At 49.9% G+C, this 17,256-nt stretch overlaps 1 protein-coding gene across 1 annotated transcript; it reads right to left on the reverse strand.

Annotated features, from left to right (window-relative positions):
• Positions 1–7,694: 7,694 nt before the first annotated feature.
• Positions 7,695–12,449, reverse strand: MLF2 (myeloid leukemia factor 2). Its single transcript, XM_036117731.2, has 9 exons — positions 12,240–12,449; positions 11,583–11,660; positions 11,166–11,292; positions 10,874–10,909; positions 10,171–10,224; positions 9,644–9,772; positions 9,314–9,473; positions 8,498–8,710; positions 7,695–8,248 (listed from the first exon to the last, which is right to left on the reverse strand). Exons 2-8 carry the CDS (start codon positions 11,630–11,632, stop codon positions 8,523–8,525), a joined length of 744 nt encoding a protein of 247 aa, XP_035973624.2. The 5' UTR covers positions 11,633–11,660; positions 12,240–12,449; the 3' UTR covers positions 7,695–8,248; positions 8,498–8,522.
• Between the last annotated feature and the right edge of the window lie 4,807 nt (positions 12,450–17,256).

A 17,256-nucleotide genomic window follows, 5' to 3' on the forward strand; every position in this document is an offset into this window, starting at 1 on the left:
CTCCAAACACATGGAAACTAAACAACATACTTCTAAATAACCAAATGATCAAAAAGGAAGTCCCAAGAGAAATTAGACAGTATGGTGAACTTAACAAAAATGAAAATACAGGGGCACCCGGGTGGCTCAGTTGGTTAAGTGTCTGACTTTGGCTCAGGTCATGATCTCAGGGTCCTGGGAACCAGCCCCATGTCGAGCTCCACACTCACTGGGGAGTCTGCTTGTCCCTCTCCCTCTGCCTCTCCCCTCCACTCTCTGCTCCTCTTTCAAATTAATAAATAAAATCTTTAAAAAAGGGCGCCTGGGTGGCTCAGTCGTTAAGTGTCTGCCTTCGGCTCAGGTCATGATCCCAGGGTCCTGGGATCGAGCCCCGCATCAGGCTCCCTGCTCAGCGGGAAGCCTGGTTCTCCCTCTCCCACTCTCCCTGCTTGTGTTCCCTCTCTCGCTGTGTCTCTCTCTGTCAAATAAATAAATAAAATCTTTGAAAATAAAAATAAAAATAAAGTCTTGAAAAAAAAGGAAAAAACAATATCAAAATATGTGGGATGCACCTAAAGCAGTGACTTGAGGAAAAATTATAGCATCAAATGCTTATATTAGGAAAGAAGAAAGGTCTCCAGTCAACGATCTACACTTCTACATGAACAGCCAAAATAAACACAAAGCAAGCAGAAGGAAAACATAATAAGAGCAGAAATTAGTGAAATTTAGAGGTGCCTAGCTGGCTCAGTCGGTAGACCATGCAACTCTTGATCTTGGGGTTGTGAGATTGAGACCCATGTTAGGTGTAGAAATTACTTAAAATAAAAAATCTTAAGAAAAAAAGAAATTAATGAATTGAAAACAGAAAAATAGAAAAATATCAATGAAGCCAAAGTTAATTGTTTGAAATGATCGATAAAACTGATAAGCCTCCAGCCATACTGACCAAAAAAAATTTTTTAATTTAAAAAAGACTGGCTGGCTCAGTTGGTAGAACATCTGACCTTTTTTTTTAGCATGCGACTTTTGATCTCAGGGTTATAAATTCGAGCCCCACGTTGGGTGTATAGATTACTTAAAAATAAAATCTTTAGGGGTGCCTGGCTGGCTCAGTCCATTGTCTGCCCTCGGCTCAGGTCATGATCCTGGGGTCCTGGGATCAAGCCCCACATCGGGCTCCCTACTCGGGGGGAAGCCTGCTTCTTCCTCTCCCACTCCCCCTGCTTGTATTCCCTCTCTCACTCTGTCTCTCTCTGTCAAATAAATAAAATCTTTAAAAAAAATTAAATTAAAAAAGAACACAAAATACCAGTATCAGGAATAAAAAGGGGATATCACTGGGGCGCCTGGGTGGCTCAGTCATTAAGCGTCTGCCTTCAGCTCAGGTCATGATCCCAGGGTCCTGGGATCGAGCCCCACATCGGGCTCCCTGCTCCGCGGGAGGCCTGCTTCTCCCTCTCCCACTCACCCTGCTTGTGTTCCCTCTCTCGCTGTGTCTCTCTCTGTCAAATAAATAAATAAAATCTTAAAAAAATAAAAATAAAAATAAAAATAAAATAAAGGGGATATCACTACACTCCCCCACAGACATTATAAGGTTAGTAAGGAAATACTACAAACAATCCTACACATATAAATTCAACAATTTACATGAAGTGGACCAACTACTTGAAAGCCACAAGCTACCAAAACTCACCCAAGGGGGAAAAAAAGATGTAAATATCAAATGCACAACTATAAAGCTTTTAGGAGATAACATAGGAGAAAATCTCAGCTATCCAGAGTTAGGCAAAGTGCTCTTAGATATGACACCCAAAATATGATATAAAAGAAAACAATGGTAAGTTGGACTTCATCTTCATTACAACTTTTGCTTTGAAAAAGATGTCAAAAAAAAAAAAAAGAAAGAAAGAAAGAAAAGAAAAAGAAGATGTGAAGAGGAGGAAAAGACAAGCTACAGAATGGGAGAGAATTGTTTGCAAATGCTATTTAACAAAGGACTTCTCATCAGAATATATAAAGAACTCTCAAAACTCAACAGGAAGGAAATAAACAGTCCAATTTTGAAAAATGGCAGGAACTTAAACAGACACTTTATCAAAGAGGCTATGATGATGGCAAATAAGCAATGAGGAGACGCTCAACATCATTAGTCACTAGGGAAATAGAAATTAAAACCATGACAAGATATCTATTAGAATAAATAGAAGAACGCCTATGCACTTAATAGAATGGATCAAATAAAATAAGAACTGACAATACTAACCGCTGGCAAGGATGCAAAGCAACTGGGACTCTCTTACATTGCTGGTGGGAATGTAAAATGGTGCAGCCACCCTGGAAAAGTTTGGCATTTTCTTATAAAGCTAAATATGCACTTACCATATGACCTAGCAATCCTACTCCATTTCATTCCTAAAGAAATTAAGACATGTTCAGACAAAAACATGTGCACAAGCCTTTATAGCAGCTCTGATCATAATTGCCCCCAAACTGGAAACTAGAGTATCCTCAGACAGGTGAATGGATACACAGACTATAAACACACAGAATACTACTCAGCAATAAAAAGGAGGAAACTATTAATACATGCAACAACACGAGTGAATCTCAAAGGCATTATGCTGAGTCAAGGAGCTACTCTCATATGTGGTTTCATTCTATGACATTCTGGAAACGGCAGAATTATAGCAACAGAGAACAAATCGGTGGTTGTCAAGGTTAGGATTGGAGGAAGGGTGTGACTACAAAGGAGCAGCAGGAGGGTGTTCAGGGTGATGGAACTGTTTTGATCCTGACTGTGGGGGTGCTTACACAAATCTGCATGCGTTAAAACTCGCCAAACTGTGCACACACACATACACAAACACACACACACACGGAGCAATTTTACTATCTGCTTAAAAAAATACAAGATTTAAAAAACAGACATACTGGGCTACTGGCATTCATCATTTTAAATATGGTGTTATTACTTGAGTAAATTTTAATATATGTTAAAAGTGTTTACAAATCACCAAGGAACGGTTTGAAAGACCCCCCCGTGGTGAATCATTCTTTATAACACTTTGGTATCGTTTGTGTCAGTCTGGATTTTGAGTCCTGGCTCTTGCAGCCCTGCTAGGTAGCTAGCTGCGTGGTGTGCAACAAGTCACCTCTGTTTCTTAAGCAGTGACAGGAGCGGGGGTTTGGAGGATCTCTGTAACTGTTGCTAAGGTGCATTGGAATCCTCTTCAACCTCCAGATCCTGCTTTAGTAGATCTGGGGTGAGAAGGTCATCTGTGAGGTCTCTAACTCTAAATGTGCTATTTATATCCTATACTGGGTTTGCTTAAATTAAGATCTGAATTGGGAAGCAGCTTCTGTCCCTCCCTGGCACGTTCCCTGTGCATTGGGAATTCCGCCCCCGACACACACAAATCCGGGATACCTTAACTAAATTCACCAGCAGTTTTCTAAGAACCTTTCCATCAAACCATTTCCCACCTCAGTGTGACCTTGACCTTTCCTAAGGTATTTCTGCTCCCCCTTTTAGAGACTCAGTGACACCTCTACGACCTCTGTCTTTCCCACGCCCCCTCTCCTATCTTCCAGCTTCATGTGTCCAAACGTCCGAGCCTCAGACCGCTCAGACGCGGGGTTGGCCTCTTGGCTGGAGAACACTGACATCTTGGAGATAATTGTCCAGAACCTGCAAGCTCTCCAGGCGGCAGGTGACAGCAGATGAAGAGGATGGGATGGATGCTGAGGGAAACGGGGGTTGGGGGGGTAAGCACCCTATTCCTTTGCAAAAGATAAGGTCCTCGGGGAAGAAAAGAATCATAAAAGGCAGAGAAAGGGCAAGGAACTCTGAGTACTAACTTAGCTCATCTCATCCCAGGGCTAGTCCAGAGGGGTGGGTGGGGAGGGGAAGTACTGAGCCCAGAGGGAGAAGTACTACCTGCTGGTCCTGGTCTCCCTAGAGTCACCATTTAAGGGCGGACATTGAGGATGGGAAGGCTCAGAGCTGTCAGCACTCTCTGCCCACCTTCCATAGCAGCTCTGCCAGGCTTCTGCACCCCGGGCCCCTCGGGTGCACTCCCCTCCCGCCGTGTAAGCTGTGCCCCCGACAGGCTCTCCCCAGGGACGGAGGCTAGTGGGGACGCTGCTTAGGAGAACCAGCTACCCAAGGTCTTCCCTCCCCATGCCCCCGGTCTCCTCAGTTTTTTTTTTTTCTCTTACCTCTTAGCACCTCCTATGCCTAACTGTCCCTATCTTCACCTCCCCAGCTTCTAGTGCAGCCTCACCTGGAGCCCATCTCTCCTATCTGAAGACCCCAGTGATGTCTAAGAAGGAGAGAAGTAAAAGCTACTTTTTTCTTTTTTCTATCCCAACTGGAATGGCCTGGGAGAAGGAGTCCTTGGCCCTTTCTGCTCCCTCAGCCCTTGGGACGAGCCATGCCCAGGACTGGGAGCATCAGGGCAGGGCAGGTATGTGGAGTATTTAAGCGGACTTGGAATACGTGGGCTGGGAGACTGAAATACTGCGTTCTTCTTGTGGATCAACTCCTGGTTCTCTGGGTAACCACTTTGTGACTTGGGCATTAGATTGCAGAAGGACAGAGGAAGGGGGCATTGGGTAAAGGGTGTTAGTAGGACCCAAGGCTCTTTGTTAGCCAAAGATGGAAAGCATCCCAAACTGCAAGCAGGGCTGGGTCAGAGTGGCCTCAAACATTTGTTTCTACTTGTTAGTCTATAAAGCTGAGGCATGAAAAGTGTGAACAGTAATAACTGTAGCTGGGAGAACAGAGGGCTGGAGGCCAGTATGATGATTTCCAAGTTGTGTCCGGAAGTATTCTAGGAATCCCGAGGATAGACCCAGGGATGAGGACCACCAGAGAGCACTGAAGGAGCAAGACGGAGACACCTGGGTGGCTCAGTCATTAAGCGTCTTCCTTTGGCTCAGGTCATGATCCCAGGGTCCTGGGATCGAGCCCCGCATCGGACTCCCTGCTCCCTCTGCCTGCCACTCCCCCTGCTAGTGCTCTCTCTCTCTTTCTCTCTGTGTCAAACAAATAAAATCTTAAAAAAAAAAGAGCAAGACAGAATAATCAGGGAGAAATCAGTCATTTATATCCCATGTACTGTGTCAAATGCTTTCTCTGTACTAACTCAACAGATTTCTCACCATTCTGAGGTATGGACCCATGTCCCGACTGCCATCAGTGCCTAGAAAGGCCCATTTTACAAAGTGGGAAACTGATGTTGAGAGATTAAGAATCTTTCCCAGTCATAGCTAAGTAGTGGAGCCAGGTCTTGCTCATGCCAGGCTGTATTCACCATTTCATTCCTCTAGATAATTCAGTCTCCCACCGAATATCAGCCACGGGGGAAATAATCGGAGTCTTGACCATGTCCCCAGGATGTTGGGCCAAGGGCTGAGGGGATGGCTGTTGTGAATGAGGCCGGGCCCAGTTGGAGAGCTGACCAGAAATGAAATGTCAGCTTTCTTCCTGAGAGTTCCTTTCCTCTCTTTGTCCCCAGGCCCTCACCCCACACTGGCAGACAGCCCCGGAAGTGCCGGGGGGCTGGTTCTTGAGCACCTCACTTGGCCGCGGCTGCGAACTATTTTCCCACAACATATCCTTACTCACAACTAGTCACAGGCCCTAGGAATGAGTGCTGGGCTGAAGGGTGGTCCTCACCCAAGAGCAGGGGTGAAAATTAGTTCATGTGTCTGAAAGCCAGGCTCTACATGGGAGAGCTTGTGAAACACTAGGTTGACTCACCTAGACAGAGATCAGGGCAACCCTTGCCCTGCCCCGGCCCCCACTCAGAACCATAGCCATGAGTGCGGGCCCTGTGGCTGCAGTCCGGGTTGGCAGGTTGGGCATGAACTGTAGCCTAAGGTTTTACAGGTAGTAGGGAACTTCGTAGCTGAGGTCCTGGGAAGTGGATGACCTGCCCAAGACCACTTGGCTAGGTTGGCGGCGGAGCCGAGGACCCAGCCTCTGGGCATCCTTTACAGGGCTGGCGTGCTTTCAACGTGGCCTCCTCAGGAGACTGAGGAGAGCTGCTCCCACTCCCAGAAGAAGTAAATACGTGTCTATTTGGACAGAGCCCAGGTGACCCTTGAAACTGAGGGCTGTGTTCACTGAGTCCCATCATCTACAGTCAGCAACCCAGGTGGAGATGAATTCTCTCTACAGGACCCCCTCCGCCCCCCTGCTTTTCAAAAGTTCGCACTACGCCCCTTCACTTTTACAAAAAGACCAACATTAATACCGGTTTTGGCTGAAGGGGATTTTTGCTCGTACGAGACCGAGTGAAAACGGCTGTCATCGTTGGGTTTGCAGCAAGTTAGAGAGATGGCACGCACCCTGAGCAGGAGAGCGGCCCCACCAAGCTCCTGCCCCTGGAACCATCCTCAGCTCCTCTGCATCCAGCCTAGCTTTGAACTGCCTGTGAGCTCTATTTTGTGCATCCCTTCACAATTTCAGAAGAATCTCAAAATTTCAGAAAGATTCCAGAGGTCGTATTTCGGGTCCGGGAATGCTCAAGTACTTTTCTGTGAGTTAATGGTAATCGATTCGCTTTATGCCATTTCAGCTTACAAAAGTTTTTGCAGGAATGCTCTGCTTCTGATAGTGGAGGGAAACCTGTAGCTGTTTGACTTCTGAGATTCCTGGATTCTTCCAGCCACCAGGCTGGTTCCCTTAACCCTGCTCATGCATCTTCACCAGCCCTATTGAATGAGATTTGGCACCTGCCCTGAAATACAGAGTCAGTGCCCAGTTGTTGCACTCAACTTCATCCCTCTGCTCATTCAGCAACTAGACAGATGTCTGGAATCTGTTTGTTCGCAGAGGACATGGGAAAGGTCCTCCCTTCCTTGAGAAGAGCTAAAGCCTTGAGTTGTTTGTGTGTGTGTGTTTTTTAAGTAAGCTCTAGACCCAATGTGGGGCCTGAACTCACAGCCCCAAGATTAAGAGTCGCATGCTCTACTGAGCCAGCCAGGCACCCCCATTGTTTTGTTTTTTCACTTTGATTTACCACAAACTGAAAAGAACTGAAGATTTTTATAAAGAAGAACCCACCATCAGACCCTTACACGCATCCACCATCATTAAATAAGTTCCCAAGAACAGAGTGACCCATTTGGCCGGGCCAGGTCAAGCAAGAGTGAACATCTTGAGAAATTTGAGCACCTCATGCCCTTCTAGTACTGCTCAGGTTCCAGATTAGTTTTCTTCTCTGGTCTCCTTCCCTGGGCTCAAATTCTCAACAACTGAGGGTGGAAGAACATTACCAACCCCAGAGTGCCTCCCCCTTGAAGGCCTGGGCCTTCCTGCTCGGTACCACAAGCGTTCCCACCCACAGTCCGGGGGACAAACTCTGCCCAAGGGTCAAGAGGCAGCAAACTCCTCAGGCACCTAGGAGATACGCCCTACACTCCCCCCGACGTGTGAAGTGACAGCAAAAGCAAGGGAGACAGCCACAAGGCAGCAGCTAACGTTTTCACCCACCAGCCCTAGTCCAGCTGACTTCCGCTGCTGCTTTCCATCTGCCAGGGCTCTGACAGTCCCACTGTCATTACCACTGAGGTACTGGGCTTGAACTCAAGTTCAGAAGGCCACACGTGGAGACAGAGGGAAGGTAAGAAGGGGACTGGGAGACAGGAGGGTTGAAATTGAACGGGGACAAGATCAAAAGTAAAGCCAGAATCCTCCTTGGTCTTTTTTTTTCCATTCTCCTTTATTCCATAAACACCTAGTTACAAGTTGCACAAATCAAAAAATAAAGGCAGAGAAAGGTATAGGGAAGAGTTCTGTGATGTGCAGAGGTGGGAAGGGAGGAAAGGCTGGGAGCCAGTCCTCTCCCTCCACAAACAGCCCCGGATGAGGGCTATGGCCCCTGCAGGGGGGAATCTGAGGAGGAGGTGGGCAAAGATCCAGGGTAGCTGAGGGATGGAGGAAGCCCCTAAACCCAGAGCTCACCCCGAAAGCCCCTTCAATGCATGACAAGGGTAGAATGGGGACGGTGAGGAGGTTCAAAGATGGAGCAGCAAAATGAAAAATCAAGTTAGCAGATACAGGAGAAGTGGAGTCATCATGGTAGGGGCTTAAAGAAGGAAAAAGTAGGTAAAGGGGGCAGTGAAAGGTTCTCCCTGAGACCCCCAGGGAGAGGTGGGGGCCAGCTTGCTTGTTAATTTAATATTAAATTGGGAGTGGGAGTTGGAGAGGAAAAAGTTATTTCAGGGGATGATTTCTCAGCCTCTCAGCCTGTACCTGGAAGGGGAAGAGAGAAGAGCACAAGTCAAAAGAAAGACAAAATATAAAAGGCAGGAGTCGGGTTTAATCCCCTCTTGCAGTGAGAGCATTCTTCTCTTTCTATATCGAAGAAAACTTCTACCACCGAAGGCAGCATTTGCCGCGCACCTGGACTGCTGCTGCCCCGTGGCAAAGGCCTGGCACAGTATGCTCCTCAACCCCCCTCCGTGCTCCACACCTTGCCTGTTCCTCCCCCTCCATACTTACAAGAGAGGCTGAGGGCCTAGGGCCCTCACCAGTCATAGCGGCGGGACTGTCGGGAGGGGGAGTCCTCGGGTCCCTGTATAGCCAGGCGGGGAGGCCCCTCAGCCCTTCGTCCCCCGCCCCCTGAAGCCTCATGCCGTCGAAATTCCAGAGGGCGCTGCTGCCGGAATCGGGATGTCTCCCTCCGCCATTCATCATCAAACGCTGCGGCCTCACCTAAGAGCACAGAGACCAGACGTGACAACTGAATTGATAGGCTGGCTTCTGGAAGCAGATGCAAGAGTGAGCCACAGCCTTCTAAGATGAAGAGACAGGGCAAAGGTTGAAAGTGTTACGTGTGGGGATGTGTTGAGGGAGAGCAGCAATTTCTTTTCTTAGTATTTTGGGGTTCCGTATGGTTCCACTAGCTAATAAGCCAATAGTGATTCCAATATGGAAGCCACCAGCAGGCCTGAGGCACGACTACTGAAGAAATTAGGAACGGCATACTTATTAAGTTAAGGAGCATCATCCCAGGCACACAGTAAGTATTTAATAAATATCTGTTGACTTGGGGGAAAAAAAAAAACAGAGGGAAGAAAAAACTGATCCCGACAGTTGGCCCCTCCTTGGTGAGGACATTGCCAGCACCTGACTTAGCCCCTGAAGCTGACAACAAGGCTCAAGTGAAGTAAGACCAGAGGGCCCACCCCTAACTTTACCAAGAAATATCTACAGAGGTAGGGAGAGAAAGTTTCTATCTCCTAGCTCACAGGAACCGGCCCGGGGGCTACTGGCCCAGGAGTCAGAAAGGGTGATGGAGTGGGAAGGCAGGCTCACTCTCATCCAGGTTGATATAATCCTGCCGCTCCTCCTGGTCCCCTGTGCGGTGGTTTCGGGAGCGCTGGAGGATGTGAGCCCGGTCTCGGATGTGGTGCCCAATGGACATCTGCTCTAGCCCACTGTCTGAGTCCCGTACAGTCCTCCGGGTCTCCCGGATCTGGGATGAGGCAGAACACAGCACACTCAGCCACCCTTTCCAAAGCCCTTGCAACACCAAGCCAGGACAGACAAACCACCCACAACCCAGTCCTGAAAAAGGAAGCCCGGGTTTCTGGGCATGCCATTCCGTTCTGTCTGCTCTGGGAAATGAGGGGCCTTCCAACTCACCCCGCCTGGAGCCGAGCGCATCTCTGATGTCTCCTGGTAGACCTTTGGGGCACCATCTCCCGTGTTGGAGTAGGAGATGACAGTGGAGGATGAAAAGGTCTGGCAATTGCCTCCAGCTGTCATGTGTTCCTGAGGAGGGAAAGGTAGGGCAGGACTGAATGGCCCCTCTGGGGGAGGGGTCCCACACGTCCGCTGCCTGCTCCTGTCCACAGCTCTCTCACAAAACGTGGGAACCGAGAAAACATCAGGACTCATCAGTGCCCCCCCAGTTCCTCGGAGTCCAACGACAAACAAGAGGGACCTGACGACGTGGAGCCTTAATTGCACACTGAAGAAGATCGCTGCCCGTGCTTGCTACCCAGGCACGAGAGCAGGTAAGGGAACCCAGTGGCCTCCAGGTTCCGCGACTTCATCCAGCTTGAGCCCTTCACCAGCACACTCTTCCCTGCCCCTGCCCCAGAGGACTCAGGAGCTGCCAGCCACCACGGAGCACAAGACTGCAAGAGCGTATGGGGCAAGAGCCTCACCATGTTCCCAATCATGTCGTTCATCATCCCAAACATGTCCATGAAGCCACCCGACTGCAGCAAAGAGATGGAAGAGAGAGTCAGGAAAGCACCGTCAGTGCTCAGATGGTCTCCTTTAGGTACCCTCTAGACAGACACATGGCTACACGTTCCCTTCCTCTTCTTCCTCCACACACAGCAACTGCTCGGTCTCTTCATTAGCATGACCAGAATATGGAATGTTCTCTTTGTGTTTCCCTTCCTGTATTACTACTGCTGCCTTCCTCCTCAGTCTCTACGGCTGCTCTGATCCAATTTTCTTTCTCCCGACTGTCCTGTTTCCTCCTATCTTTAGGAAGCACACCCAAGTAAATGGATTCCAACCTATAAAAGGGTTGGCCATAAAACTGTAAAAACAACAACAAAAAACTTCTAAAAGCCATTTTTGTTGGCCCTTCAACTGCATCTCCATCCTCAGAAAGACAAATTTTGCCAGGCAATTACATTTTCCTAATAGGTATGGTTCCTAGAATGCAGGAATCAAGAAGTTAGCATCTTTAACCCACAGGACTCCTAGCACACAACAGGCCCAGAGCTTTGTGAGCACTATAAAAAGATTCTAGGGTTACCCATAAGGCTATTCCAGAGAGCCACATTTGGAAATAACATCTAAGGGTATACAGTGTGTTTGAGAATGGAAGGACCCAAGGACATTAAGACTCACCATTCCCAGCATCCCAAAAGGGGAGACAGCCCCAGCCTACAGGAAAACATAAAGAACAAATTAGAGACCACGTCCTATCTCACTACAATCGCAAACCGAGCCCATGGCCTCAGCTTTTTTTCCATCCTCCTCTCAAAAGGGGATCACAGAGCCCTTTTGCCAGACCCCTTCCCCCACTCCTAAAAAAGATCACTCCACTTGCTAAGTTGGCTGAAGTGCAAGAAAAATCAAGGACTTTACTAACCACCCTCCAGCATTTCTTTGGGTCTCAGGCATGTCACAGCACCATTACCTGCATCCTACGGCTGGCGGGCCTGGTTCCAGGCATGTTACCATCTGTGATGCTGAGAAAGGGGCTATACCCAAAGCCACCTGACAACATTCGGTTCATATGCTGCCGGTGAATAGCGAAGGGGTCCCTGTGGAGTGAGTATACAGTGTGGATGGCTGAAGGACCAAGCAGTCAACAACCCCTGCAAACCCCACCCCCGCCCCCCACCCCCCCACCCCCGCTCCGGCAAAACGGAAAAGTCCTAGGGAAACAGTGGCACAGATGCCTAGTTCCTCTCTAAGTCTGAGCTGGAGCTGAGTATCCAGCTGGTTCCAGCCAATGCAAGCAATGGGAACCCAGATGTCTGTCTGAACTACTTAGAGGCCTGAAGTGGAGTAGGATGAGCGCTCTAGAACAGGAGGGGGAGGGAATACTCACATCAGGAACATGGGATCCTCGGGCTCCACGTCCCTCATGAAGCGGAACATCCTGATTTTAGCTCCAGGGGGCTCCACACTGTAAAGATGTGGAGGCTCAAATACTCGGAGGTAGCCAGGCTTCTGCACACCCGGCTCAGTGTGGGGTCTCTCAGAACACTGTCCTTTCCAAATGCTGTAACCGACCCCCGCAAACTCCGGTGAGACCCTTCTCCAGGTGGCGTTCGACACCACCCTCAAGGGAGAGAAGAGCTCTTCAAACCTCTCAAGGAGGGCCGTGGAAAAATTTTCCAAGCTTCGCAGTTTTCTGCCTCTCCCCACTCACAGCCATCCTCTCCCCAGAGCCCTGGCCAGGAGCATCCCCCCCTCCCCCTGACGCCACTGTTCCGGATGCGAATCCCGAGGGCTGGCCCTCGCTCCAGCAATGACCCCAGCCACCTCGCCCCCTTCTCACCCCCCAGCCGCCTGCCTGGCCTCCCCCGGGCGGGCCTCACTATCCCCACCGCCCCTGCCCGCCGCTCCCCCGGCCCCCGCCTCCCCGCCGGGCGAGCAGGAGCGGCGGGCCTGGCCCTCTCCCCTCGCCGCATCCCAGGCTCCCAGACCCCGCAGCCCCGCGGGCCCGCTCCCGCCCCGGCCGCCCGTTCTGCTCGAGCCTCACCGGTCCCCGACTCGGGCTCAGCGGCCCATCCGGCCGGTCTCGCCTCTCGGTGCGCTGCAGGATCGGGGGTTGCGGCCCGGGACGCGGGATTGGTCCGGGCTGGCTCTCCTCGGCCTCCCGCGCCGCCTCCTCCCACGGCTGCCACCTCCGTACCCCCCCCGTCGGCCCACGGAGCCCGAACCACGGCCAGGCCCGGACGGAAGTGACGTCACGATGGGACAGCCCGCCCCGGGGCCGGGCCCGCGGAGCTCCGCCCACTGGCGGGCGAGAGGAGAGGGCTGGGGCCCGCTCCCGGGGCGGCGGAGCGTGGGGCCGCGGGGCCCTCGGGGAACCAGGGGAGGGGAGGCCTCATCGCCAAGCTGGATTTGGGCTCTGTGGACAGGAAGAGGCTCCCTGTGAGGGTGCGGGGGAAGAGCAGGGGCGCCCCTTCCTCGGGAGGGACTGGGCGGGGAAGGGCGGTGCGGCACGTTCCCTCAGGGGAAGGAAGAGGACGAGGGGCAGATTCCCATGGGGGGGAGGGGCGGGCTCCCTGTGGGCGACGAGGTGGGGCGGATCCTGGGGGGAACATTAAGCAGTTTTTCTACCCGAGCGGCGTTCAGCCCGAGAGGGAGGAAGGGCGGCCGTTCTGCGGGGGAGGCGCTAAGGGCCAGTCCCTTCGGGAGGAGGCGCGTTTCATGCAGGGGCGGGGTCCTCGGAATGACGTAGAGGGGGAGGTGACAGTTCTGCCCCAGTCTAGCTCTGGCTTCGAGAACTCCGGCGGGGCCAAAGAGATTCCAGGTTGGGAGGGCAGGCCGCCAGGTGGCGCTCTCGGCCAGGCTGGAACTACAGGTCTTCGGGAACCGGCGTTGGCGAGGTTCCTGGACCCCTCAGTTACCCTGTGTGAAGGGTCGGTCTGGGCAAAAGTTGTCGTTCTGAAATCATTTAGTTTAGTGCCAGTCTCTCCCCTTTGTTTTTTTCTAACTGCTGTGTCCTCAAGAACTCTCAGTCCCGCACTGATCTTTCTTGCCTCTAGTCAGGTAGGTAGGTCAAGGGTCTAAAGTCTGGGAGAAGAAAGAGGTGGAGAGCTCCATTAACCAGGATCACCCAGGGGCGGAGCTGAAATCAGACCCAGAAGACCCAACTCCAAGGCCAAATATTGAAACTTTGACATACTAAATGTCTTGCATAAAATCTGGCCCAACTGGAGAGAAGCGCCCTCCCCCAGGGTGTCAGGGGAATTTGGACCGTCTACGATGGACTTTAACCAGACTCATCCAAACTCTAGCTCTCCCTGGTTCTTTACTCTGGCTGCTAGCCATATTAGTGCTATGTGGAGCCTGGCAATGCCAAAGACTTGTTCCCAATACTTCCCTAGGGGTGAAGGGGGGGTCCCTGGTGACTCAGGAAAAGGTACTGGGGGCAGGGCTTCTCAGGTTTCTTTGGACTTCATCATTAAAGAGGGAAAAACAATAGTGGAGACAGAGGGGAACAGATAATTTAGAAGCTGTCATACTGGCAAAACCAAACAAAGATGAAGACAGAATAAAAGAAAATTTGCTTTTCATTGATAATTCTGGGGAAGAAAATCTTTTCAATTTATTCTCCAGATCCTCTGTGTCTGGACATCCCACCCTGCAACTGCCCCTTTTCCTCTTGCCTCAAAGGCAGTTTGACATGTGATCAGGTATTCTCTCAGTGAGAGTCCTGTGGCCCAGGCTTAAGTAAGTGTGGTCCCTCACCTTCCAGCTTCACAGAATTGGATAGGAGATACAACTTAGCTTCTGGCCTCCTCCTTTCTCCATTACTTGGTGCTCTCTACCTACTGCCTTTAGGTGCCTAGAAACCTTTCTCCCCTTCCTTACAAAATGTAAATACCAGATATCAGTCATATTTACCTTTGCCTGATTTTAAATCGGTGTATTACCTCGCCTAGGAGTATTTACAAATTACAACTTAGCTTCTAACTATGAGAGAAAGTCCCGAACCTGGGCTTTGTCTGAGGTTAAAAAGAAATTCTTGAATAGGTGGGGATGAAGAAGGAAGTGCAAGAGGTCATTTTCAGAGTCCCCAGAGACATACCACATAGGCAACCATCTACTCCAAAAATGGAAGGAATGTAATTTTACAAGTAATTTTTATGTCCCCCACAACCAGAGTTTGTGTCTGTCTCCCTTCTCCCTTCCCTTCCCTTCCTTCCCTTCCCTTCCCTTTCCTGTCCCTCCCTCCCATTCCTTCCCTCCCTTTCTCCCTCTCTCCCTCCCTTCTTTCCTTCCTTCCTTCCTTCCTTCCTTCCTTCCTTCCTTCCTTCCTTCCTTCTCTGTCCAGTGAACTCTGAAGAACAGAAATTCTCAGTCACTGGAGTGTCCTATATAAGTTGTAGGAGGGAGAGTGGGCCCTGCTAGGAGTGAGGTTTAACAAAGGAGGATAGGATTTGGGGAAGGAAGAGAAACAATGTGGTTCTTAACATTCGCTGCTCTATCTGATGGAGTCAAAGTCAGAAGGTCCTTGTGAGAGTAGAGCTGGGCCAGAAAAGGGACCCTCTTTAGATGTGAGGTCATACATTTGGGGCAATCCCAAGACAGTTGGATATTGGAACAGAGTGAGGATGGGGCAATGATGTGCGAGTTAGGGGAGACTGGATTTCCTGCCTGAGCCAAAGTGAATGGGTGTGACTGAGTGTATGTGTGTATGAATACGGGCATATGTCTTGAGGAAGAGAGAAAAAGCCTGAAAATTAGTGCTGAGTTGCCCTAGATTGAGTTGTACTGTGGACACCAGGTCAGAGTAAGATTAAAAAGTGACTCAAGAGCATTTTTTTTTTTAAGATTTTATTTATTTATTTGACAGAGAGGGACACAGCAAGAAACGGAACACAAGCAGGGGGAGTGGGAGAGGGAGAAGCAGGCTTCCCGTGGAGCAGGGAGCCCGATGTGTGGCTCGATCTCAGGACCCCGGGACCAAGACCTGAGCGGAAGGCAGATGCTTAATGACTGAGCCACCCAGGTGCCCCTCAAGAGCATTTTTTTTTTTAAGATTTTATTTATTCACTTGAGACACAGAGATACAGAGAGAGAGAGAGAGAGAGAGCATGAGCGGGGGGGGGGGGGAGGCAGAGGGAGAAGGAGAAGCAGGCTCCCCACCGAGCCAGGAGCCCGTCGCGGGGCTCGATCCCAGGACCCCGGAACCACGACCCGAGCCGAAGGCAGACGCCCAACCATCTGAGCCACCCAGGCGGCCCCCTCAAGAGCATTTTTAAAAAATCAACTTTTCAGCTTGTTTTCATATCCACATCACTCAACAAATATTTATGGAATGCCTACTATGTGTCAGGTAATATTCCTGGCTCTGGAGATACAGTAGTGACATAGACAAAAATAAAGCACGGGAGAAGGGGGACAGAGGAATAGGCTATTGGTTGGGAAGTGGTAGTTGCTTTTTAGGGCGACTAGGGAAGTCCTCACTGATCAGATGACATTGCAGCAGAGACCTAACAAGCTCAGGAAAGCTGACGTTAGAGCATTCTGGGCAGAGGAAACAGTAAGTACAAAGGCCCTGAGGCAGAAGTATGCTTAGTGTGTTCAAGGGACGACACAGAAGCCAATGTGACTAGACTGATGTGAATGAAAGGAAGAACAGTAGTAAGAGACAAGTCACAGTGAAAGAAGGAAGCCAGATCATGTGGGACTTTGTAAGACCTACAGAAGGATCACTCTGGCTGTTGTATGGAGAATAGACTATTGGGGGGACAACAGCAGAAACAGAAAGACCTATTAGCATGCTGTTGCCATAATCCAGGTGAGACCCTGTGATGCCTTAAGAGTAGATTCAAAACAGCAGAGGAAGAGTGGTCAGATTCTAAATATATTTTGAAGATGGAGTCAACAGAATCGGCTGATGGATGGATGTGGTATGAGGGAGAAGAGTCAAGAATGAGTCTGAGATTTTTTGACCTGGACACCTAAATGAGAAAGAAATGACCATTCTGGAGCACCTGGGTGGCTCAGTTGGTTAAGCATCTGCCTTCGCATCAGCCTTCTTGCTCAGCAGGGAGCTTGCTTCTCCCTCTGCCTGCTTCTCTCCCTGCTTGTGCATTCTTTCTCTCTCTGACAAATAAATAAATAAGTAAAATCTTAAAAAAAAAAAAAAAAAAAAGAGGGGCACCTGGGTGGCTCAGTCAGTGAAGTGTCTGCCTTCAGCTCAGGTCATGATCCCAGGGTCCTGGGATCGAGTCCCACATCGGGCTCCTTCCTCAGCGGGGAGCCTGCTTCTCCCTCTCCCTCTGCCTGCCACTCTGCCTACTTGTGCTCTCTCTATCTCTCAGTCAAATAAATAAAATCTTAAAAAAAAAAAAAAAAGAAAGAAATGACCATTCTGCTTGCGGCACTGTGCTGAGAATATACAAGTACTGGTTTGAGAATATATTGAATATATTGAAATCGTATCTGGCTGTAAGATCCTGATCATGTGGCTACACAGGATAACTGAGCCAGATGGTCTTACCTTTAGCAGCTAACCATCTAAAGTAGGAGGAGATGTAGAAATAAGTGAATTCCATACCCACTTTGACCGCAAGGTATTAGTTGTTAGACCATCTTGAGTGGATATGCTAATGTGAATGGTCAGCTTAGAATTTGAAGTTTTAAGTCTTAAGAACTTCCTATTGTCTGATCTCTTCAAGAAGATATCCAGAAGGGGCAAAAGACCTTGTGATTACCACGGACATTAAGGGCTGAAGTTTGAGCTATACCTGTGTGACAGTTCATGTCAAAATCTACTGAGCTCTTACTCTGTGCCGGCGTAGTGCTAGGGCCTGGAGATAAAAAGGCAAGGAAGATGTGCTCTCTGCCCAACCAGCTTCACAGCCTAGTGAGGGCGGGCAACATGGAATCGATTATAATCCTGTGATGAAGGCTGCAGTAGAAAGATGTATATTAAAGGGGTAAGGGGCGCCTGGGTGGCTCAGTCGTTAAGCATCTGCCTTCGGCTTAGGTCATGATCCCAGGGTCCTGGGATCGAGCGCCCTGCATCGGGCTCCCTG

Source organism: Halichoerus grypus, chromosome 6 (assembly GCF_964656455.1).
Source record: "Halichoerus grypus chromosome 6, mHalGry1.hap1.1, whole genome shotgun sequence".
Classification (NCBI taxonomy): domain Eukaryota; kingdom Metazoa; phylum Chordata; class Mammalia; order Carnivora; family Phocidae; genus Halichoerus; species Halichoerus grypus.